Source organism: Cetorhinus maximus, chromosome 2, assembly GCF_964194155.1.
Source record: "Cetorhinus maximus chromosome 2, sCetMax3.hap1.1, whole genome shotgun sequence".
In the NCBI taxonomy this organism is placed as follows: Eukaryota; Metazoa; Chordata; class Chondrichthyes; order Lamniformes; family Cetorhinidae; genus Cetorhinus; species Cetorhinus maximus.
This window is the reverse complement of record NC_135880.1, coordinates 45,476,999-45,501,758: the sequence shown is the minus strand read 5'-3', so window position 1 is coordinate 45,501,758 and position 24,760 is coordinate 45,476,999. Positions and strand designations below refer to the sequence as shown.

At 40.6% G+C, this 24,760-nt stretch overlaps 1 protein-coding gene across 4 annotated transcripts in view; it reads left to right on the top strand.

Annotated features, from left to right (window-relative positions):
• Positions 1-24,760, top strand: part of LOC144693924 (uncharacterized) — a 129,364-nt gene that overhangs the window by 69,263 nt on the left and 35,341 nt on the right. For 2 of the 4 annotated variants that reach the window (XM_078564146.1, XM_078564173.1), the window contains exons 14-22: positions 2,556-2,656; positions 6,274-6,637; positions 8,698-8,918; positions 9,768-10,164; positions 16,086-16,244; positions 16,736-16,772; positions 20,468-20,744; positions 22,958-23,154; positions 23,693-24,677. In XM_078564146.1, the coding sequence (XP_078420272.1) occupies positions 2,556-2,656; positions 6,274-6,637; positions 8,698-8,918; positions 9,768-10,164; positions 16,086-16,244; positions 16,736-16,772; positions 20,468-20,744; positions 22,958-23,154; positions 23,693-24,677 (2,738 nt within the window). The remainder of the gene's footprint in view (positions 1-2,555; positions 2,657-6,273; positions 6,638-8,697; positions 8,919-9,767; positions 10,165-16,085; positions 16,245-16,735; positions 16,773-20,467; positions 20,745-22,957; positions 23,155-23,692; positions 24,678-24,760) is intronic. The other 2 variants (XM_078564154.1, XM_078564163.1) reach the window with 2 other exon arrangements.

The window sequence follows — 24,760 nt, the reverse complement described above, 5'->3', positions numbered from 1 at the left end:
TGACCACGAAATCATTGCCGATTGTCGTAAAAACCTATCTAGATCACTAATGTCCTTTAGGGAAGGAAATCTGCCATCCTGGTCTGGCTTACATGTGACTCCAGACCCGCAGCAATGTGGTTGACTCTTAAATGCTCCCTGAACAAGGGTAATTAGGGATGAGCAATAAGTGCTGGCCTAGCCAGCGATGCCCACATCCCGTGAACGGATAGGAAAAAAATTGAAGAACCAGCTGAGTCTATGATCTGCTCCTAATAAGCTGTAACAATGCTAAGAATCCCCCTCCCACACATCAGAATTTGGCTCTGTTCATTTCACAGTTCTACAATTGAAATTCCCACTTGGAGTATAACTTCAGTAATGAAGTATAGTTCTCAGTTCTACTTAGTAAAGTTAGGGTAGTCACACATCAGAGTGAGAGAGAAATGTGATGACAGATTGTGCAAGTACATTGAAGCTTCCACAAACAAGCTTTAGAATGGATTGATAACATTTGAGATGGAAAACAGAAAAAAAATCACTCCATGAATGAAACTGCAGTTTTCTGGTTGAGCAGTGAGTCTGCAGGAAGACTGACTGGTGGCTGGGGATCCACATGCCTGTTTATCACTCAAGACCAGCAGAAATACAAAGAAACCTAGGATGGGTATCCAGCTTCACTACCCAAGGCCAAAGCTCTTCAAATAAGTAGATCAACCATCAAAAGCTGAGGAGAAGATGATGATGGCAAAGTCAGAGGGGAACAGCTTCCAGAAGTAGCTGAAAGAGTGCATTGATGTTGGGGTAGGAAGGAATGGTGCCCCCCCCGTTGTTTGCACCTGGAAGTGTGGTAAGGCCTGTGCATACAGGTCAGGATGAGGCAGTTGTTAGTTTTCTGAAAGAAATTCTCACCTCAAGTTAGAACAGTTTCTCTTTTGCTATGGCTGCTGGGTCACAAAAGGAGTCTCTCTCATAAAATGGCTGCCACTTTGCACAGGAAACAACTTGCAAGGAGAAGTACATGTGATTCCGATTCTATAGGTTGTGCCCTGTGTTTAAAGTCATAAAACGGCTTGGTGCATTGAAGGCTACTATTTGTGTTTTATACTTTGCGAGTGCTTGTGGTTTCACATTGCCTCTTGTATGTTGCATCATACAAGTTACTTGGGGGGTCTCAATAAGTATTTTTGCAGGTGTCTGTTTTTAGAGCATGCCCGTTTCTATAATTTTCACTGTACTGTGATTCATTAATTGCACCAACCGTTGGGAGAAATCCTTTGGCTAACAAGCTGTACCTGTGTGCTTGTTAAAGCCAGAAATCAGCTGCAATTCATTTGGCAGCCCTCTTTCTTGAGTTGGAAGATTATGGTTTCAAGTCCCATTCTAGAACTAGAGCCCAAAAATCAATATTGACACTCCAGTGCAGCATTCAAGGAGTGCATTGTTGAGACGTTAAACCGAGGCCTCATCTGCCCCCTTAGGTGGATGTAAATGATCCAGTGGCACAATTTCAGTGAAGAGTAGGGGAGTTCTCCACTGTGCCCTGGCAATATTTAACCCTCAAACATAATCACAAACACAGATTGCCTGGTCATTATTACATTACTGTTTGTGGAAGTGCTGTGTGCAAACTGGGATTTCCTATGTTACAATAGGGACTACACTTCAAAAGTACTTTTACTATGAAGAGCTTTGGGAGGTCCAAGATTGTGAAAGGTGCTAGATATAAATACATTTATTTTCTTTCCACCTTCAGAACTTTGTGGTACAGGACTCGAAATGAAGAGCATAGCAACAGTAGCTAGTAGAAGTAAGTCTAAAAATATAAGAGGAGAAGAGAAGGTTGAAAGGAAATTTGTTAGAGGTATTGAAAATCTTGAGATTAGTTAGGGAGAAACTGTTCCCACTGGTGGAAGAATTGAGAATCAGAGGGCACAGATTGTCGAAAGAAGCAATGGCGACATAAGGAAAAACATTTTCATGCATTGAGTGATTAGCAATGCACTGTCTGAGAGTGTGGTGGAGGCAGGGTCAATTGAGGTTTTCAAAATGGAATTGAACCATTGACTGAAAAGGAAAAAAAATGCAGTGCTATAGGGAAAAGGCAAGGAAGTAGCAATAGGTGACGTGCTTTTTCAGAGAGCCAGAACAGACATAATGGGCTGAATGGCCTCCTATGCTATTACCATTCTATGATTATATAAATATTCTTACATGGTGCACCTAATAGCAGTGTTGGGTCCACTGGATAATTCATGTTCTTCGTGCTGTTTGATTATTTAAACTCCTGTTTATATGGCAGCCTTGTAGGATTTCAATACAGTGCCTGATATCAATTTTCAACTTACAAGATTAACTTTGTTTGTATGCGATTCCTAAACGGTCTGGAAGGGATGCCAGTAGTGGCACCTACAGTATTGGACAAAATTACACAACTATTTTGACATCAGGAAAGGGCTTGTGAGCTTTGAGATTTGTTTTCCCAGCAGCAAAATTAATCTCTTTATGACTTTTTCTGAATGGCTTTTTTTCCCCCAAATTCAGTATAACCTTGAACTGGTTTTACTTTTGTATAGGAGGTCAGCAGTGTACTGATGCCTGAAACAATAGAAGGTGGTAAAACTGTAACTGAGGAGATATTAGCAAGTAAAGCACAAGATGCTGCCACTGAATCACGGTAATAAATTGCATTTTCTTGTCTTTTTTGTTTTGTCTCAGTAGAGTGCACCATTCATTGGGCAGACAGACAGATCATCTGCTCTCAGGTTGTTTTTGGTGATGCGGCATAGTCCGTTGCTTAGTAGATTTGAGAGTGATTTTGCCATCTGATTTTTCAGTTCCTTCACAAGGCATATTCTATGAAACGGTATTATGTCAACTGCTGAATTATTCTTGGCTCCTATGAATAATACAATATAAAAGTGAACAACTGCAAAGCTTAATTACTACCAAGAAACTGTTTTTAAGGATTTCTTAGTGAAGGGCCAATGTCTGTAGCAGGGATCAAAATATTTTTTTTAAGGGCTCTTTTTGAAAAAAAACTGCCTAGCTTAATTTTGCTGAGGGCTACTTTTTGTTTTTCGGGGCTACATTTTGGTTTTTGGGGGCTCCTCTTTCATTTCACATGCATTCAGGATACCATTCTTCCTTAGGTTTTTGTTATTTTCTGTGAAATTTGGATTCTATGCACAATTCCCAATTTATAGTAATAAACTAAGAGCAGATTCGTCTCAAATTCCAACTATTTGACACAATGAAACAGAGATCAGGCACAAGGAGCAGTTTATGGGGGTTAGTAACAGACCAAATGACTTTCTGCATGGTTGACCTTGGTAATATGTACAACATCTCTAGAGACCCTAGTGTGGCTGATGAAGTTTTATGTCATTCGTGAATGATTGAATCAAGCAATGGCATTCAATGGGAAGCTGCAGAATGTGGAATTTGGATAATGGAACATGCAATCAGAAAAAGAATAATAACAGCTGGCATGAATGAAGTCAGCCACAACTGGGATAAATTGATTGTACAGTAGCCTACTGCCCACTGTGGAAATTACAAATATATAATAAGACAAATAGATATATGGCAGCTCTTCCAAAAGGCGCTTGTCCCATGTTTGGGTTCTTTCATCAGCTTCCTTATTGTGCACATACGTGCTGTATTATTTAGTGTCAGCTTTAGAGAGCTGTTTAAAATCATGAAGGGTTTTGATAGAGTAAATAAAGAAAAACTTCAGTAACTTCAGGAGGGTTGACCACCAGAAGACATATTTACAACAATTAGAAAAACATTGAGAGACGGCATGATAACTTCAAAAGGATATTTGACAAATATTTGACAAGAAAAGATTTGCAGAACTATAGGGAAAAAACATGGGCGTAGTACTAATTAGAAGCTCTTTCAAAGAGCTAAAACAGGTTTAATGGGCCAAATGGCTACCTTAACCTGGGAAGTGGTGGCATGGGTGGTATTGTCACTAGACCAGTATTTCAGAGATCCAGAGGAACACTCTGGGGACCTGGGTTCGAATCCCACCACAGCAGATGGTCAAATTTGAATTCAATAAAAATCTGGAATTAAAAGCCTAATGATGACGGTGAAACCATTGCCGATTGTTGTAAAAACCCATCTGATTCACTAATGTCCTTTAGGGAAGGATCTATCTATGAGGCTCCTTCTTATCTTAGATATGGCCAACACATTTCTTCACTTTTGTAGCATGGTACATTCTCCTTTTGGGGGCCTGTATGACTGACTTCCTCGTCGGTCTGTTGATTTCTAACCACTCGTGAAAAGGGCATCAGTTGGAACATCTTAGTCACGTGCTCATTGACTGTCAGGAAATGTTTTGTCTGCATTTCCTCCATTTTCACTTGATATATTCTCCAACTGACTTGGGTATTTTTGGCAGATATGTCATACAACCATTTCCCATCATTCCACAATGTTGCACACTGGGTACCAACATAGTACATCCAAAAGCCAGCATTTGTTTCTTGAAGGGATGATTAATGAGTTATTTTGCCTCGCCACCTCCCTCCCCAACTCTCCTGCCCACCGCTACCCTCCCCGCTTTTCCTGCTCGATGCTGCCACTGCCCTCCCCGCCCCTCTCCTGAGCCCCTTGCTCACAGCATAACTAGGCTCATGTGAAACAGAGCTGTTTTGTGAATTGTAAAGCAATTAGGGTTGATCGGAAGGGAATATTCTGTGATACAGTATTTCAGTTTTAGCATTGTTATGACCACAACAGATGTTAATTGCTGAGCAAACAAAATCCCAGAGGGAAACCTTTTTGTATTCTGAAAACGAGAAGAAAACATACTGATCTCAGCAGCAAGAAGTCCAGTAACACTTTTGAGATTTTAAAACTTAAAAGTGAAAGTTTTATTAACAAGAAGAAAAGAAAACTTAAGCCTATAACTTTACAGTTACACAGTTAAAATTAGTCTTACAAAACATCTCCCCAGAAGACTAGGTCAGACCCACAAGTAAAAATCTTCCAAACAATACTCCCTTATAGATGTTTAACTATAAAAATCCAGTAATATTACCCAAGGCAAATTGCTATAGCTTTACTAAAGGCCTACCACAAGACCTCTTAAAATCAAGACTGCTTTTTACAGCCCAAGACTTTTCTGGCTTGACTGGATGGCTGATTCAAACTGCATCTTCTCCCCGCCTAGTGCTGTGTCCAGGCGATCTTCCTCACATCGCCACCAGCCAATCCCCAAGCTCTCCAAAGAAACCCTAAAATACCTTCTCTGCCCTTTCATCGTAGGTTCCATTGTTCTCACACCCCTTTGAAACTCAAATCCCTCCCAATATAAAATCTTTCATCTTTCTATTTTGTCTCTGCTTTCGGGTCAACAAAATCTACCCATGGAACTCCTGTAAGATGCAAAAATATTTTGTCACTTCTGACTTCCCTTTGATATTCAAATAAACTCTCAACTTATCTAAAAATGGAAATGTTAGATCCAACCTATTTGCTTGTACCTCAAACCCATCATAATATCTTATTGAAAATGCACATCTAACGCCTCTATCCTTTCATGTGTTCACCTCCCAGATAACCTGTTTCTAGTAACCTTTCCCCAGCTTAATTAAATAATTTATGCAGACTTGCGCACACGCATGCGCGCACACACACACGCACGCACACACACACACCCTTCTTCACAGAATAACACAATATTCCCCCAAAATATTTTTAAAAACATCCATTCTCACAGCATGCAAAGAATTTTCTTGCATAATATATTCTTCATTGGTTACCATCCAAGCTTCTGAGTTTTCTTGCAATGTAATAGATTGTAAAATATATTTGAGCCAGATGAAGAAAAGCTCACTAATTTATGCATTGCTGTTCGACCTCGAATCATAGACTCCCTCCCTCCTGTCCATGCGACTCCTCCAATCACAGATTCTGTCTCTGGAGGAACAGCAAGTGTGGGAGGGATGGAATCTGTGATAGGTGGAGCTGGAGCAATAAGCATGGGAGATACTGAATCTGAGACTGGAGTAGCATTTTCTCACAGATTCTCTCTTCCAAGCTCGCTACTCCTCCAATCAAACTCTGAATTATGTACAGGTGTGACCTTTCTTTCCCTATTTTAAATTTTTTGTGGGCTTTTGAGATTTTGATGGCAAATTTGCCTGCCGCCCCTATGTTATTTGAACCCTGTTCTGCAGTGTAAAATCTACAAGGCTGGGAAAAATTAAATAAAGCAGCCGCAGTTTTAATGTGCCAAATTTGGATTTTGTATATTATTATTTCTTTCTGCTTCAGGTCTATGGAGAAACCAGAGGAACCCAGAGCAAAACCTGCTCTAGCAGTAAGGAGCCGATTCCAGAAGCCTAAACCAAACTTAGGAAGAGCAATTGTAAAGAAAGATGTGTCAACTGATGAAGGAAAGGTTGTTGCAATACAAGATAAAAGTATTACAACCAAAGAGGTCACAGAGCTCAGTCCAAATATCTCCATTATTGAAGGAAGTGATGCCAGTGAAGCCATTAAGACTGGATCTGATGATTACTTTGCTCCAGAGGCAAGAACTATAGATACTTTGATATCTAACAACATGCCAATCCAGCAGGATGCAGTGCAGGGTCCATCAAGAGAAGCCAGTGAATCAATCATCCCAGTATTTCAGGTATATCAAATAACTAGTGTCACTCATTCCTGGTATAATTTTGATGAATCTATACTGTATGCTGTCTGGTTTGAATGCTATTTCTATAATGACACCTGAAACTGAATGCAACAGTCTAATTGAGCAATGTGGTTGTTTCTTAACTGCCCTCTGAAATGGCCTAAGAAACCACTAATTTCAAGGGCAATTAGGGATGGACAACAAATGCTGGCCTTGCTGGTGACGCCCATGTCCAATGAAAGAATAAAGAAAAATAAATTGTGGTCTAGCAATTGCCTTCCCAAATTTATTATGACCTCTTGCCCTTGAAATCTATGCTGCTATTCGTGCTGTTGTCCAATTTATGGTTATATCTACCCCATAGGCTTTCATGAAATTATGTTCCAGCATACACTTCAGTGTTTTTCCATGAAATTTAAACTTGCAATTCCTGTCTTCCCAAAGTGCACTACTACACATTTCGCCATGATAAATTTCATGTTCCATTTGGCTGCACATTTTGCAAACCAGCCTGTGTCCTCCTGTAGTTTTTGCTGCTGTTGGTCAAGTTTCTAATTTTGTTGTGATTTTAATTTTTTTATTAATTTATGGGATGTGGGTGTCACTGGCTGGGCCAGCATTTATTGCCCATCCCTAATTGCCCTTGAGAAGGTGGTGGTGAGCTGCTGCCTTGAACCACTGTAGTCCATTTCTTTTTCATTCCTTTTTATTGACTTTTTGGCTGTTTGATACAACTGAGTGGCTTGTTAGGCCATTTCAGAAGGCATTTGAGTCAACCACATACTATGGATCTGGAATCACTGTAGGCCAGGCAAATTTCCTTCCCTAAAGGGCATTTGTGAACCAATCGACAATGGTTTTATGGTCATCATTAGACTTTTAATTCCAGATTTTTATTGAATTCAAATCCCACCATCTGCCATTCGAACCCATTACCCTGGGTCTCTGGATTACCAGTCCAATGACTGTTTAAGGTAGAAATTGATAGATTTCTGATTAACAATAACATACAGGGTTATGGGGATAGTGTGGGTAGAAGGCATTGGAGTGTTCGATCAGTCATGATCGTATTGAATGGCGGAGCAGGCTTGATGGGCCGAATGGTCTTCTCTTGTTCCTATGTTCCTAATACCACTACTCCACTGCCTCCCCCTAAATATTGTATTCACAGTGCGAATATCCAAATGATCAACCTTCACTTGCTTCAAGGAGTTGAATTTAATTGAGTTGTAGTAGATATTCAGTACTGACTATTTGCCTGCCACTTAAGCACACTTACAGAATCTATGTACTTTGTATTTCATCTTCCTACCGTGATGGCTGACCGCCCGCTTCCATTCCTAACTAACTCACTTGCCCAGTTGTCTGATCACCTATAATATGCAGTTCAGATACACTTTAGATTCCTATATGAGCCAGTGTGCCCTTACCTGCTCCTCTAGCATTAAATCTTTGAGGTCAAAGGAGATGCATCCTGCATGTTTGATGTTCCAAGATACTGGAAGCATCCAATGCATGTATCTCATAGTACAGGCTTCAGCGATTTTCTGCTTTTCCTTCCTCTATAGATTTCTCTTAAAAGTTTAAAGAAAGTCAAACACTATCTTAATTATTTAAAGTGTCTTACAAAAGGCCAACTACACCTCAGTGCTAAACTTCCTCTTACGTGAACTCCTACGTTCTCCTGCTGTTTGCCACACTTGCTGCTCAGAATAATCTCTCACAAGTAAACTCAAATCTATGCTATCTTAATTTACACAAGGGGCTATTCCTACTATAAAGACAGCCAATCACAGCACTTACATATTCAATAATTAAGCTAATAGCATCTCAAACCGGATGTTTATACAGTTCCTTGTATTGAAAAGCTAAAATAGAATATATTAAACTCAAAATGCAGTAAAATATATATATTTCAGTCCCTTTTCAATTACTCTTACTGAATTTAGTATCTGTACACTGTGTAGAAGCAGATAATATAAATTTCCTAGTCATCTTTTTAGTTCCAAACTTGTACATTTGTCCAACTGTAAAATTCTGTTTTGTATTTTGGTTTACAGTCAAAAGCACAATCTCCAGAGGCAGTTCCTGTGCCCTCAAATTCTGTGGAATTACAGAGACAAAATATTATAGCTTTGGATACTGAAATATCAAGAAGAGGTTGCCAGGGTTCTAACAAAGTGCAGCAATCGGAAAGGACATTTGAATGTGACAGTCAGGATGAACTTGAAGATTTAAAGCTGGATTCTATTCAGGACAATATTATCAGCAAACCAACTAGGTATTGTATAAAGAAAAGGGGTTTAGGGTAGACTGTTTTAGTCAGTTATATACCATTTTGAATATGTAAAGGAAGACTTGAAATTTAAGATCTGAGTGACAAGGCCATCTAAAGCCTTGTCTATTCTATTTACTCAATGGATGCCTCATTATCAACGAGTAAGCATATTCATCATAGAGATAAGAATGATGTCTAGTTCAATTCCTGTTTTGAGCTTGTTTTTCTGATCTCAAATGGAATGGCAGTGGTAATGTTACCATTGGCCTTAGTGCCCCTAAATCGAGGGAAGAAAAAATTGGTGAATGAACGCTTACTTGATCATTTACCAGTGACCACTTCTAGAAGTGCTAAACTCATGAGTGAGGAAGCCCCTTGAGCACATAATCTGGATTGGCAATGATGCCTCTATCCTAGACTAGCATGTAGACATGAAGAATGGCTGCCATGTTGAGTTGTAAGAGTGTTCTGATCACTTGTGATGCAGTCCATCAAAGTAAGGTGAGAGTATTGTCAGTACATTTATTAAGCTTTCATCCTCATAGTAGTAGCTTCCTCCTTAGCACAGAAGTTTGAATCAATTACAGTGCTTGGTTGATGTAAAGGTAACTAACATTTTAGTGAAAACGTGAAGTAATGAGTGTCATCTTCAGTCATATTGTTCAAAATACAGTATGAATGGGATTGTATTGTAGTAAGCAAAATTGGTTAGTGAAAGAGCCAATGAAAGTATCTTGTTGCCCCCTGGCCTGAAATCAGTCTTAGTTGGCCCTGCCAGTTAATTGATGGTATTAAAATATTTTCTGGATACTGTTACTTTAAACAAAAAAGTGAAACTGTTTTCTTTTATAGGTCTGGAAGGCAGCCCAGACCTACAGCATTTTATAAATCTCCAGCAGAACAGAAACCATCAACTGCTCCTACATTATTATCTGAGGGAGAAAATGAGGATAAGGGCAGGAGTAGATGTGCACGATCTCAAAAAGCTAAACTCAAAGTCAGCAAAGGCTTGAGTAAGAAGGAGACACAAACTAAGAATGCTGGGAAAGGTCAGGGAGCATCAAAGATGAGACTTGTGACATTGAGAGCATCCCAGGAAGATGACGATGATGATGAGCCTGAGCTAGTAGAAGAGGATGACATCTATCTCATCAATCCTGAGGAGGTCAACAAAGCACCAGCTTTTGTACCAATCAGCCTACGATCTCCTGAACCTGTTCAAACTCAAGTGGAGGAAACCATGGAAGAGGTATGGCACTAAATGCTTGGAAATGTGCTGTTTTAGGCATCTGTACGAATATGCCGCCTTAATCTAAGCATTAAGATTCTTATGTTTCTTTTTATTTTAGATAAAAGGTTATGGCTATTGTGTAATTTTGGTGCAACTGGCAGCTCTTGTTAACCCACCATGCTTGCCACCTATTTCTGTTGTGTAAGTGGTAGTGTTTTTGACTCTCTCAAATTCTAGTTTAAACATTTTATTCATACTTGTTACAGATTACCATTGCTTTTTTCCCTAAACAAGCACTATCAACATCCTGGGGGTTACTATTGACCAGAAACTGAACTGGACTAGCCATATAAATACTGTGGTTACAAGAGCAGGTCAGAGGCTAGGAATCCCATGGTGAGTAACTCAGCCCCTGACTCTCCAAAGTCTATCCACAAGGCAAAGTCAGTAATGTGATGAAATACTCTCCACTTGCCTGGTTGAGTGCAGTTCCAACAAGACTGAAGAAGCTTGATACCATCCAGGACAAAGCAGCCCACTAGATGGCATCCCATGCACAGACATTCACTCCCTCCACCACTGATGCATTGTGGCAGCAGTGTATAGCATCTCCAACTCCATTGGGAACTCCCTAACAGCACTGTGCCTACACCACAATGGACTGCAGTGGTTCAAGCAGGCACCAACTTCTCAAGGGCAATTAGGGATGGGCAATAAATGCTGGCCTAGCCAGCGACGCAAGAACACCCCACGAATGAATAAAGCAAGCCTGTTGAGTGGCCGAGTTCATTTCACAAGAAACTACTGATAGGTGACAACTGGTACAAAAATGTGTAGGTGACTTCATGTTAAAGGCCCCCAGCCCATGCAGTCTTACCAATTCATTTAATGTGGCTAACTCTTAAATGTCCTCTGAAATGGCCTACTAAGCCACTCAGTCGTATCAAACTGCTAAAAGCTGCTCAATAAGGAATGAAACTGGATGGACCACCTAGCATTGACCTAAGCACTGGAAACGACAATGGCAAACTTAACCCTATCGACCTTGCAAAAGCCTCCTTATTAACATCTGTAGGTTTGTGCCAAAAGTGGAAGAACTATCTCACAGACGAGTCAAGCAACAACCTGTCATTGTCTGTAAGGTACGATTCCATGAGTATGACTGTGTGCCAGACACCACCATCTCCATCCATGAGTATGTCCTGTCCCACCGGCAGGACAGAGCCAGCAGAGGTGGCTACACAGTGGCATATGGTCGGGAAGGAGTTGCCCTGGGAGTCCTCAACATTGACTCCGAACCCCATGAAGTCTCATGGCACCAGGTCAAACATGGGCAAGGAAACATCCTGCTGATTACCGCATCCTTTCTCCCCCCTCCCCTCAGCTGATATATCAGTACACCTCCATGTTGAACACCACTTGGAGGAAGCAGTGAGGGTGGCAAGGTTGCAGAATGTACTCTGGGCGGGGGACTTCAGTGTCCATCACCACCAGTAGCTTGGTAGCACCACTACAGATCGAGCTGGCCTGCTGCTAGACTGGGCCTGCGACGGGTGGTGAGGAAACCAACAAGAGGGAAAAACATACTTGACCTCATCCTCACCAATCTGCCTGCCGCAGATGCATCTGTCCATGACAGTATCAGCAGGAGTGACCACCGCATAGTCCTTGTGGAGACAGAGTCTTGTCTCACATTGAGGACACCCTCCATCGTATTGTGTGGCACTACCACAGTGCTAAATGGGATACATTTTGAACAGATCTAGCAACTCAAGACTGGGCTGCCATGAAACGCTCTCAACTATCAGCAGTAGCAGAACTGTACTCAACCGCAATCTATAATCTCATGGCCTGGAATATCCCCCATTGCACCATTACCACCAAGCCAGTGGGTCAACCCTGGCTCAATGAAGAGTGCAGGGGAGCATGCCAGGAGCAACACCAGGCATATCTACAAGTGAGGTCTCAAGCTGGTAAAGCTACAATACACGACTACTTGCGTGCCAAACAGCGTAAGCAGCAAGCAATAGACAGAGCTAAGCGATTCCACAGCCAACGGATCAGATTTAAGCTCTGCTGTCCTGCCACATCCAGTTGTGAATGGTGGTGGACAATTAAATAACTCATTGGAGGAGGAGGCTCCACAAACATCCCCGTCCTCAATGATGGGGGAACCTAGCACGTTAATGCAAAGGATAAGGCTGAAGCATTTGCAACAATCTTCAGCCAGAAGTGTCGGATGGACGATCCTTCTCTGCCTTCTCTGGAGGTCTCCAGCATCACAGATTTCAGCCAAATCTACTCACTCTATGTGATATCAAGAAATGGCTAAAGGCACTGCAAAGGCTATGGGCCCTGGCAATATTCTAGCAATCATATTGAAGACGTGCTTCAGAACTTGCTGCGCCCCTAGCTAAGCTATTTCACAACAGTTACAACACTCCATCTGCCCGGCAATGTGAAAAATTGCCCAGGTATGTCCTGTACACAAAAAACAAAATAGATCCAACCCAGCCAATTACCGCCCCATCAGTGTGCTCTTGATCACCAGTAAAGTGGTGGAAGGGGTCATCAACAGTGCTATCAAGTGACACTTGCTTAGCAATAACCTGCTCACTGACGCTCAGTTTGGGTTCCAGCTGAGTCACTCAGCTTCTGACCTCATTACAGCCTTGGTTCAACATGGACAAAAGAGCTGAACTCCTGAGCTGAGGTGTGTATGACTTCCCTTGACATCATGGCAGCATTTGACTGAGTGTGGCATCAAGGAGTCCTGCAAAACTGGAACCAATAGGAATTAGGGGGTCAAACTCTCTGCTGGTTGGAGTCATACATAGCACAAAGGAAGATGGTTGTGGGTGTTGGAGGTCAGTTATCTCAGTTCCAGGACATCACTGCAGGAGTTCCTCAGGCTAGTGTGGTAGGCCCAACCATCTTCATCTGCTTCATCAGTGACCTTCCTTTCATCATAAGATCAGAACATTCAGCACTCAGTTACCGAAGCAGTCTATGTCCAGAGCAGGAAGACCTGGCCAAGGTTTACAAGTAACATTCGTGCCACATAAGTGCCAAGGAATGACCATCTCCAACAAGAGAGATTGTAACCATCTCCCCATGACGTTCAATGACATTACCATCGCTGAATCCCTGACTATCAACCCTGGGAGTTACCATTGACCAAAAACTGAATTGGACCAACCAAAAATTGAACTGGACTAACCATATAAGTACTGTAGCTACAGGAGCAAGTTAGAGGCTAGGAATCCTGGAGCGAGTAACTCCCTTACTCCGCAAAGTCTGCCCACCATCTACAAGGCACAGGTCGGAAGTGTGATGGAATACTCCTCACTTGTCTGGATGAGTGCAGCTTCAACAACACTCAAGAAGCTTGACACCATCCAGGGCAAAGCAGCCTGTTTGATTGGCACCCCATCCACAAATATTCACTCCCTCTACCACTGACACGCAGCAGTGTGTACCACCTATAAGATGCACTGCAGGAACTCACCAGCGCTCCTTAGACAGCACCTTCGAACCCCATGAACACTACCAACTGGAAGGACAAGGGCAGCAGACACATGAGAATACCACTATTTGGAAGTTCCCTTCCAAACCACTCATCGTCCTGACTTTGAAATTTATCGCCGTTCCTTCACTGTCACTGGGTCAAAACCCTGGAATTCCCCCAACAACACTGTGGGTGTACCTGCACCACATGGACTGCAGCGATTCAAGAAGGCAGATCACCACCACCTTCTCAAGGGTAATTAGGGATGGGCAATAAATGCTGGCCTAGCTGGCGACGCCTGCATCCCATGAATGAATTTTTAAAAATTCTTATGGCTGGGAAGGCCTGTAATCCAGCTGTCCCAGAGGTTAAGCCAATACTGCTTCGCAGCCGCAAGGTGCACACAGCAGCCTAGATGTTCCAATGCATTCTTGAAGGGAATCATCTCCTTGAAGGGATTCCAAAGTGCTTCATGAGTGCATCCACACAAGTGCATGTCTGAGATTGGTGCTCAACAGGATTGGGGCATATCAAACTGTATAGCTTTAACTAAAGTACGTTGGTGCTACAGGACACTGCATCTCTTGTGTAAAGAGTTGAAAAATTATGTTTAATTGCAAGATAAATGTATGTCACATGAACATTTATTTCAGAAGGCCCTTTTACACCTTTTGTTGTATCTCTAATTGACTTGCGTTACATTTCTGATTTACTGGTTTCACCAAGGTGCTTTAGAGGAATGACCTTTGTTTATCAAATTCTATTAACTTTTCCACCGAGCTGATGATTAGAATTTCTTGCCTTTTTTTGTTTGCTGCTGTTGTGTGGTGGTTCTTTGTAGCGGAAATGAGTTCTGTTGAATGTGTTAGGTTCCCCATAACTGTAGAGGTTTACAGCACAGAAGGAGGCTATTTGCCCCTTATGTCAATGCCTGGTCTTTGCTATAGCAATCCACACCTCATGATGGCTGGAGTTTGATGGCTAAATTCTCCTCCCTGAACCACTATGCCCCTCCCATCCCCCCTCCCACCAGCAACCTTGTGATCTCCTGGGAAAGGCAAAAAACCTCTGGAGGAATAATGCTGTGGAAAATTCTCTTATTCCCTTAGGTGATTGAAACCAGTCCAGAGATCACATGGGCCAGTGTTATCTATGACTCCACTTGCTTTCTATTCGTTGTGATCTCTATCCCAAGAACTGGCCTGATTCCCTCTTGAAATCACGCAGTGTGTTAGCATGAGGCACTCAGCTGGCAGTGTATTCCAGAGGCTCACTACTGTCTGGGAAAAGAGGAATCTCCTAACATTCAGTATGTTCCTACTCTTACACAACTTAAGCTCATCTCCCCTGACCTTCCCTAGCCTTCCGAACTGCAATAAACCACAATTATAGATGCTATCCAGCTCTTTATGGGCCATCTGTCAGGTGACTTTTAAGATTATGCTGCTCTAAAATAAATATCAAGGCCCTTAAACCTATGTAAGCAGGCGAGGTCCTTTAGTTTAGGAAACTTTCTCTAAGCTCGCCTGTTGACTTTTTTCAAGATTATCACCCACCATCCACAATTCTCCCTTAAATGTCCTATCTATAAAGGAGTTCTCAGTGTTCTTGACTGTGGCCTAAGCTGTGTAAATACATCTTTATCTCTTTGCTTCCCTACATCTTGCAGTAAAATCTGTCACCTTTCATTTATAGTTAAATGAATACATTTTTGGATCTGATTGACCTGGGCTTTTGCTGCAATAATCACATTCTAAGTTGTTACTGCCCAGTAGATGAGATTTTGCGGAACACAGCATGTGTGCCTGTGACTTAGCTGTAACTTAAATCTGAGATGGAGGCAGTTTTAGATGTGTTTGTGTGTAGGTTTTAGTTTGTAAACCTATAGTTGTTTGTTAAACTTCCTTTGCCCCTGTTTTGCCCCACTTCTGTAATTTCCTTTCTCCTCCTTCCTAACCTTGGTTTGGCAAAGCACCTTGCCCTTCATTTGGAGCAACCCTCTTTTGGTGCTTTGAAAGTGGGAATTTACCTTACTGGGAACTATAGCAATGAATCTACACCTTGCACTCTGAACACCATTGCTTGGTGCACGAGTTCCATAGGAATTACTTGACTTTTTCTATGATCATGTAGCAAGTTTTTATTCTAGTAACTAAAATGATGCATGGAATTAAAACATTTTTATAATTTGATTTTGCTTTATTTGTTAATTTATTCTTAATTACTTACCATATATGTTTTCATTTTGTTTTTCCCACAAACCTGCATTCCTTGATGGAAGTTGAACCAATCTTTAAAGAAAGCTGAAACTAAAGTGGATGGTGCCATACACTAGACTAAAAAGACCCTCAAAGAATAGTGCAACTTTAAAAATGTGTTTTGTTTGGAAACTTTTTTTTTCTACCTTATCACTCCCATTTATCATACACAGCTTGAAATAGCAGTCAATGTCTCAGACAAGAACTATGATAGTGAAACTGAACAGTCATTCCCTGAGTTACCAGATAAAAGTGACCCCAGTCAGTCATGCACCTTAGCTCCAGGAGAAGATTACCACCCAGCAACTGCCGATCAGATCGAACTTTTTGTTGTAAGTTAAGTCTGTTGTTTCCACAACTGTTTACTTCAGGACTTTTTATTATAATAGAGTTGAGATTTAAGCGATATATTCTATGCCAACTGTGACCTTGACTAACTAGTTCTTAGGGAAAGCAAAATAAAAATTGATTTAGAAAATATAATCATTATTTTGATATTTAGTGTGTTCCATATTTGAGTTAAAATTGAAGGCACAAATGCATATTTGTGGATAATATTTGATGTTTTAGAAATCTGCAAAAATTTATAAATATTTTAGTTGGTGAATATTGGTCCATTGACCATTTTAAATTATATTGGTCTATACTGGCCCGAATAGCATTGGTAACATTCTACATTATGCATGAATGTAGTCTGCCTCACATTATAATATCAGGTACTTAAGAGCTCCAAAACCTGAACAATTAATTTATGTTCAATTTATCTTTTAAAATTCATGTTTATTTACCAGAACATTGAATTTTGAAATTCACCTTTTTACAGGAAGTTATTGAAATTGCAAGTGAAGATACAGGTCAAGGTAAGGAAAGTACTGATTAATTTGGAGCACTTTTTTTCCAATATACATTAATATTGTAAATTATTATTGAACAATCATCATCAGTTACTTCAATTTGCCATGTAGACATTTAGGCATTTCTCTGTATCATTACTTAGAATAAATAAAGTACTTAAGAGCAGTTGAATTCACATCAGTAGCACATGTATTGAACTGCCGATTGACCAATAGACATGAGAATACCCTCTGGTTATAGCCAGATCTCTGAATATATAAATCCATTTCTACCCTTTGTATATTCAGTCCATTTAATATTTGAATTTGTAACCCATTTCAAACTTGATCTGTATTTCATATTTTTTGCCCTCTCTGAAACCACGCTTTACCCACTCTCATCTACTTTCTCTGCCTGAAAGTCTCCTACACTATCTGCTACTGTGACTTAATCCTCATCTGATATATCAGGACTGATTTTTGGCTAGCTACCATGGAGCTCCTATTGTAATAGTGATGTTTGTTTTTTTAATTCTTTTGAGATGTGAGCATCGCTGCCAAGGCCAGCATTTGTTGCTCATCCCTAATTGTCCTTGAGAAGGCGGTAGTGAGCCACTGCCTTGAGGTACTGCAGTCCATCTGGTGTAGGTACAGCCACAGTGCTATTAGGAAGGGGGTTCCAGGATTCTGACCCAGTGACTGTGAAGGAATGACAATATAGTTCCATGTCAGGATGGTGTGTGGCTTGGAGGGGCTGTTGCATAAATTGGCCATGGATCCATGTTGATAATGTCAGTTTATTCATCTGTAGTACAAGATTATTATACATTATTAAATTTAGGTGCTGGTGCTTCAGTATAAGGTGACTTCTGAGCTCAGCAAACTGCCTCACTCAACAACTGTTCCCATACCTTAGCCCAAATGATGTTAGCAATAGAATAGTTAGGGACGAGGCTGAGGGTAGTTCATATCTTAATCTTCCCTTCCAATAGTTAAGACCATAACTTCGCCAAACAACGACTTTTGTTCTGAGGAGAATAATCTCTAACACCACATGGCTCTGAGGCTAGTAATTTGGCTTTTTGCTCTTTTTTCCCCAGACATTGGTGTCTGTTTATTTAACTATTTGAGATAAACCAATAATTAAACTTATCCATTTACTCTATGATTACTTATGCTAATTTGTTGCAAAAACAATGCTACTCTGCTTTCTATGGTTTTCACAATATTCCAAATTCATGATTACTGCTATAAGATTGTGCTGAAGGTGACAGTACAGGAGTTGTAGAAGCTGCAGTGACTGTAGTTGTAACTGAAAAGCCTTCATTTAATTCACAGTGCTGATATTCAGGAGAAGGGTCAAGGTGACACTGAGTTTCTAAGTTTCTCTGTGCTTTTGAACACTGAATATTCACAGTTAAATTCTAAATTGTGCAGTTTATACCAGAGGAAAATTACAAATGGATATTAGACCATGCCTAGACTTAAATATAACTTCATTAAGTGTTTAGTTTGAGATATAGCTCATCCCAGTTCTGCAACAATATAAGATGTATTCCTCCTCTGTTCTTCTTCCTCTTCTGCAACAGCCCATCTATGTGCTCTCTTGTAGAATAATGTGCTGTTTAATAAAACAAAATAGTTAATAAATGCTTGGAGTAATGGAACATAGAATCACAATGCCATTTTATCCATTCAAATGATATAATACAGAAATAACACTTGTGCAATTTTACTGTCATCTGAACTGAGATTAGGGGCATAATTTTAACTGCCCAGTGATGTTGAATTGGGTTTAATCCAGGTTACCAGGAAAAAAAAACGTGGAGCTGTTGGGTAAGTAAGTAAGATATTCAAGGAGACAATTAACTGAGGATTTAACCCAAAATTCTGGCTTTAACATGCGCATGGGTTCCTGAGCTGTGTGGAACTCACCAGAGTCAACTAGGCGAGAGAACAGCGAGGAGTAATACTTCAGTAAAATGCTGGGAAACCTTGTTGCTGAATAGCTGCACCCATGCTTAGGTAAGAGGTTTGTGCTCACAGCACTTATTCTGAAAGTGCACTGTTACTAGACAGGTGATTTCCAACTTCTTCAAAGTCAATTGACCTGTCTTGCACTTCACTCACCTTGATCTGTACTTTCCTGCTATCAGCCTTCAATGTGGCATTGGAACAGCTAATGTAGTTTGACTGTTCACCTCTGATGAAGAACGAAAGGAGCAATAGCAGGAGGAACACCAGCAGCAGCACCAGCTGCTTCACAGCTACATGCTGCTTCATGGAGCATAGGGGATGAACACAGATTTAGCTTGAAGGGAGGTAAGACCCTCAAAACGGTCTAGGCAGATAATCGGCTTTCTTAACATGTCATCACCAGTGCCTCAGGTGTTCATGCCAAGTCGCTGCTGACATCTGTATCCTCCTGAAGCAAGATCTCCTTCCCGGTGGACCAGGTGGCCACACATTGCCAGTGGCCATCGTGGTGGCTACCATTGAGATCCCCACTTCCCGGTTCTCAGTCTCTCTTGGAGTTCTCTCTCCCCTTTCTTGCAAGGAGAGAAAGCAGAGAGTTGTAAGTGATGTAATGAATTGGAAGGGAAGGATAACATTTGTGGAGGGTGACTGTGAAATGTGTGCATGGGATAGCACAAAGATGAGGGTGAGTGGGTGTGAGAGTGTTGGCTGTTCAGATGGCGATGTGAGGAGTTGCTTAGAGAGAGAGAAGTGAGTGGAGCTGAAAGGTGTGTTAGTCTGAGAAATGTGTTGGAAGATGCTGGGACCTGGAAGGGGAATAACCTTTCCTGTCCCTCTGAGGACCTTGCACCTCTTGGAGCACTGTATCTAGATTCAAGGGACCACAATACTGCTGCTGACTTCTTTGGCCACTTCCTGATTGGTTTGAGAGGTTATCCCTGCCTGATTGGTTTGAGAGGTTATCCTCAGCTTTCCATTCTTGGCAAACATCACCTCACTTCAGTCCCTCAGATCCTGCAACAGCACCTCCAACTAAGAGTCAGAAACCCAGAAGGGGCAGCCTTCTCAGGCCTCCTTTCCATTCCTGTGGTTGCTTAACACATGGGAATCAATGTGCAGTTCAGCCATTCTGACACTTGTCGAGGTTTCTTTAACTAGAAATTCTTGCTTTGACAGATTCAGTGCATCATATGGCCTGCCCTCTGATTTCTTGGAAGTGGGATGCTAATGCTGTGACTGTGTTGTTTGGCAACCCCTGCTACCGACAACCCTGCCATGTGTGGGTCTGCTGGCATAAAATTCCGTTAGCGCTTTCAGAATTGAACATACTCCTTAAAGCTAACTATTTCTTTTTATTTGCATAAAGATTATAACTAACTAAAGCAATGTATTTTTGAGAATAGTGCGTTTTCTAGTAGAAGACTTCTTTCCCATCAGTCGATGCTGTTGCAACTTTGTTGCAGTGTCATCATTCTGTTTAGTGCCTCCAAATACTGCACAGTGAAGCTTGGTTAAATTTTCTATCAAACATCCTGATAAACAGGTTGATAAATATTGTTTGCAAATACTCTGAATATAAGTTTTTCATTGGGATCAATAAAGGCGTTTGTGTCCACATTACACAATGATGGTGTGGTAACATTGTAAATGCATTCCAAAAAAATGTTTATGATGTCATTACACTTAAAAGAGCAGTTCTTCTCCTGTAGTTATGTTAATTTTATCCTCTGTTAATGCTCCTTTAGAAGAGGACGACCTGAGTACAGAGGCTGGTGATGGTTTACAGGATACTGCATACACAGATGTAAGCTGTGTAGATGAGAAGAGCATGGAGCACGAAACAGTCCTTGGTAGTGATCCTCCTTCCATGCAGATTGTAGTGTATGATACTGCTCCTGATGTGTATACTGAATCTAGCAGACTTGGTGAGCATTGTGTTCCCACAGAGAAGGACCTGAAGGATGGGCTGGACTCAGAAGAACCTTCTCTTTCAAAAGAAGATTCTCACAATGCTAGCTTTAGGTGAGGTCACTAATATGGTAGGGAAGGATAAATTATTTTCCCTTAGAAAGCTATCGCTAGTAAACTTGAATATATTTCTCTGTGTCTTTATCTAAGTCATTAATATAGATTTTAAATAGTGGAAGCCCCAGCACTGACCCTTGCGGCACTCCGCTAGTTACAGCCTGCCAATTTGAAAGTGCTCCATTTGTCACTACACTCTGCTTCCTGTCTGTTAACAGGTTCTCTATCCATGCTCTATATGATTATACTATGATTTTATAAATGCATTGTTAAGACTTCATTAATAATAGATTCCAGCATTTCCCAATGACTGATGTCAAGTTAACTAACTTGTAGTTCCCTATATGAACAAATGAACATGAGAAATAGGAGCAGGAGTGGGCCACTTGGCCCCTTGAGCTTGCTTCGCCATTCAAGTACGATCATGGCTGATCTGATTTTAACCTTACATTCCTGCTTACCCCTGATAACCTTTCACTCCCTTGCTTATCAAGAATCTATCTACCACTGCCTTAAAGATATTCAAGGACTCTGCCTCAACCACTTTTTGAGGAAGAGAATTCCAAAGTCTCTCAAAAAGAAATTTTTCCTTATCTCCTTTCTTGAATAATGTTACATTTCCTAACTTCTAATCCACTGGAACCATCCTAGAACCTAGGGAAATTTGAAAAATCATAACCATTATCTGTGCTGCTACCGCTTTTAGAATCCTAGGATGTAGGCCATCAGATACTCAGAATTTGTTAGCTTTTAGAAACTTAAGTTTCTCTAATACCTTTTCTCTGCTGATATTAATTTCTTTAAGTTCCTCACTCTTAATAGCCCCTCATTTATCATCTGTTTCTGGTATGTAACTTGTGACTTCTGCATTGAGGACAGCCACAAAATATTTGTTTAAAGTCTCCGACATATCCTCATTCCCCACAATCACTTATGCTGTTTCTGCCTCTAAGGAATAAACATTTACTTTTGGTACTTTTTAAAATATACTTGTGAAAGATCTTCGAATCAATTTTTATTTTCATTGTTGGTTTATGCTCGAATTCTACTTTTCTCCCCTTATCAATTCTTTGGTCGCCTTCTGCTGGTTTCTAAAATTCTCCCAATCCTTAGGCTTACTGCTATTTATTACAACATTATAAGCCCCTTCTTTTAATCCAATACTGTCCTTGACTTCCCTAATTAGCCACAGATGAATCTTTTATGTTGAGTTTTTGTTTTTTAGTAGAACGTATTTTTGTTTGAAATTTTGAATCATTTATTTAAATGTTTCCCACTGTTTATTTACCACAATACCTTTTAGTCCTTTTACCCAATCAGCCTTAGCCAGCCCTACCCTTTTGCCTATGCAGTTATCTTTGTTTAAGTTTAAGATTCTAGTTTTAGACTTATGTATGTCACTGTCATACTTAATATGGAATTCAGTTGTATTATGATCACTTTTACCCACCCCCCCCGCCCCCCGAGTATCTTTTGCTATGACATTACTAATTAACCCTGCGTCATTACACAATACTAGGCCTAAAATAGTTCTATCCCTAGTTGTTTCCATACATACTGTTCCAGTAAGCTGTCATGAACATCATTCTATAAACTCGGAGATAAAAGCAAAAAACTGCGGATGCTGGAAATCCAAAACAAAAACAGAAACAGAAATACCTGGAAAAACTCAGCAGGTCTGGCAGCATCGGTGGAGGAGAGCACAGTTGATGTTTCGAGTCCTCATGACCCTTCAACAGAACTGTTCTGTTGAAGGGTCATGAGGACTCAAAACGTCAACTGTGCTCTCCTCCGCCGATGCTGCCAGACCTGCTGAGTTTTTCCAGGTGTTTCTGTTTTTGTATTCTATAAACTGGCCTTTGCCAATTGATTTGTCCAGTCTATAGGAAGATTCAAATTCTCCACATTTATTACATTACCTTTATTACAAACTTCAATTACTTCTTGCTTAATGCTCTGACATACAGTATTACTACTGTTAGCGGGTCTATAAATTACTCTCATTATTGCTAATTTTCACCTATATTGACTCTATTTCCTGATCTTCTGAGCCAGGACCCTTTCTACTTATGTTATCTTTTAAGATCAGGGCTGCTGCTCCTCCTTTTCCATTCTGCCTGACTTTTCAAAATGTTGTGCACCTTGTGATAATTTCAAATGTATTTTCATCTGAGCTGACACTAAAAGGAATCCAATTCTTTTATTAATAGCTCTTCAGTCATTGAGCAGTCTGATAATTCACAGACAAGCAGAACCACAAGAAGATGCAGGTTTCGAAAACCAAAACCCAACCTCCCTAAAACCACTTCTAGAAGCCGAGCTGAAAATCTTTGTCCTGTTACAAAGAGTAGAGCAATACAGAACTCTGTAGAACCACCTGAAACAACATTGCAGAAGACGAGACATGGTAAGCAAAATAGTCAAGAGTCTAAAGAAACCTTTTCTTCAAAACAAAGGAAATCTTTGTGTTGAAGTTAATGAGATAGAAACTTGCTGGTCTGAGACATCACTGACTCTTTGCAATTGTAAATCCAAGGTTGCATCGGTGTGTGTGGATATATATAGTGAAGTGTAAGTTAACAGTGATTTAAAGACACGTAATATAATTGGAGTGAGTGACTGCATTGATAAATTATCTTTAAGTACAAAGTGTATATCTGATACTGTTAGCAACTTTAAAAAAAAATGTTATTTGTTTATAATTGTCGGTTTTATTTGTAATGTAAAGCAATCGTTAAGGAAGCTAAGGAAATTAAGGACTTGAAATGATTGCTTTTAAATTTGGAATTAACTGATACAATGCATTTTCCAAGCCTAAAAAGTGATAAACATGGCGCTTTAAGTACATGATTTTTATCACTGTTAAATAATATTCCTGGCACTATTTCCACTATAGAAAATGTTGATGCAGCGAAATGGTAACAGTTTATAATTTTTGTTTGCAGGTAATGAAACAGAGGGGAATCTTGATAACACCTTGCAGCTTCATCTGGTCACAGTAAAAGGTGATGAACAAAACCCGAGCATGGCACAAGCTTCAGCCGAGCAACTAAATGATAAGGTATCAATACCTGTTGAACAAGACAATTGTGTGGGAAATAAAGAACAAATGAACAAGACTGAGTACCTTTGTGAAAAGTTATCAATACCTGAGCAACAAGACAAATGTGTGGAAGATGAAGAGCAACTGAGCAGGACTGAGCATCTGGATGATGAAGTTCAGCATGTGGGTGTACGGTTATCAATATCTGAGCAACAAGGTGAATGTGTGGCAGATGAAGAGCAACTGAGTAGGACTGAGCATCTGGATGATGAGACTCAGCATTTGGATGTATGGTTATCAATACCTGAACAGCAAGACAAATGTGTGGCAGATGAAGAGCAACTGAGTAGGACTGAGCATCTGGATGATGAGGCTCAGCATTTGGATGTACAGTTATCAATACCTGAACAGCAAGACAAATGTGTGGCAGATGAAGAGCAACTGAGTAGGACTGAGCATCTGGATGATGAGGCTCAGCATGTGGATGTACAGTTATCAATACCTGAACAGCAAGACAAATGTGTGGCAGATGAAAAGCAACTGAGTAGGACTGAGCATCTGGATGTTGAGCATCAACATGTGGATGTACAGTTATCAATACCTGAACAGCAAGACAAATGTGTGGCAGATGAAGAGCAACTGAGTAGGACTGAGCATCTGGATGATGAGGCTCAGCATGTGGATGTACAGTTATCAATACCTGAACAGCAAGACAAATGTGTGGCAGATGAAGAGCAACTGAGTAGGACTGAGCATCTGGATGATGAGGCTCAGCATGTGGATGTACAGTTATCAATACCTGAACAGCAAGACAAATGTGTGGAAGATGAAGAGCAATTGAGTAGGACTGAGCATCTGGATGCTGGAACTGAGCATCCAAGTGACAGGTAAAAGAGGATAACATTGTTATGTTTGATGTGTTTTCTGGATGTGGTGTTTTGATACCTATTTCAGGGCATAATAGCACAAA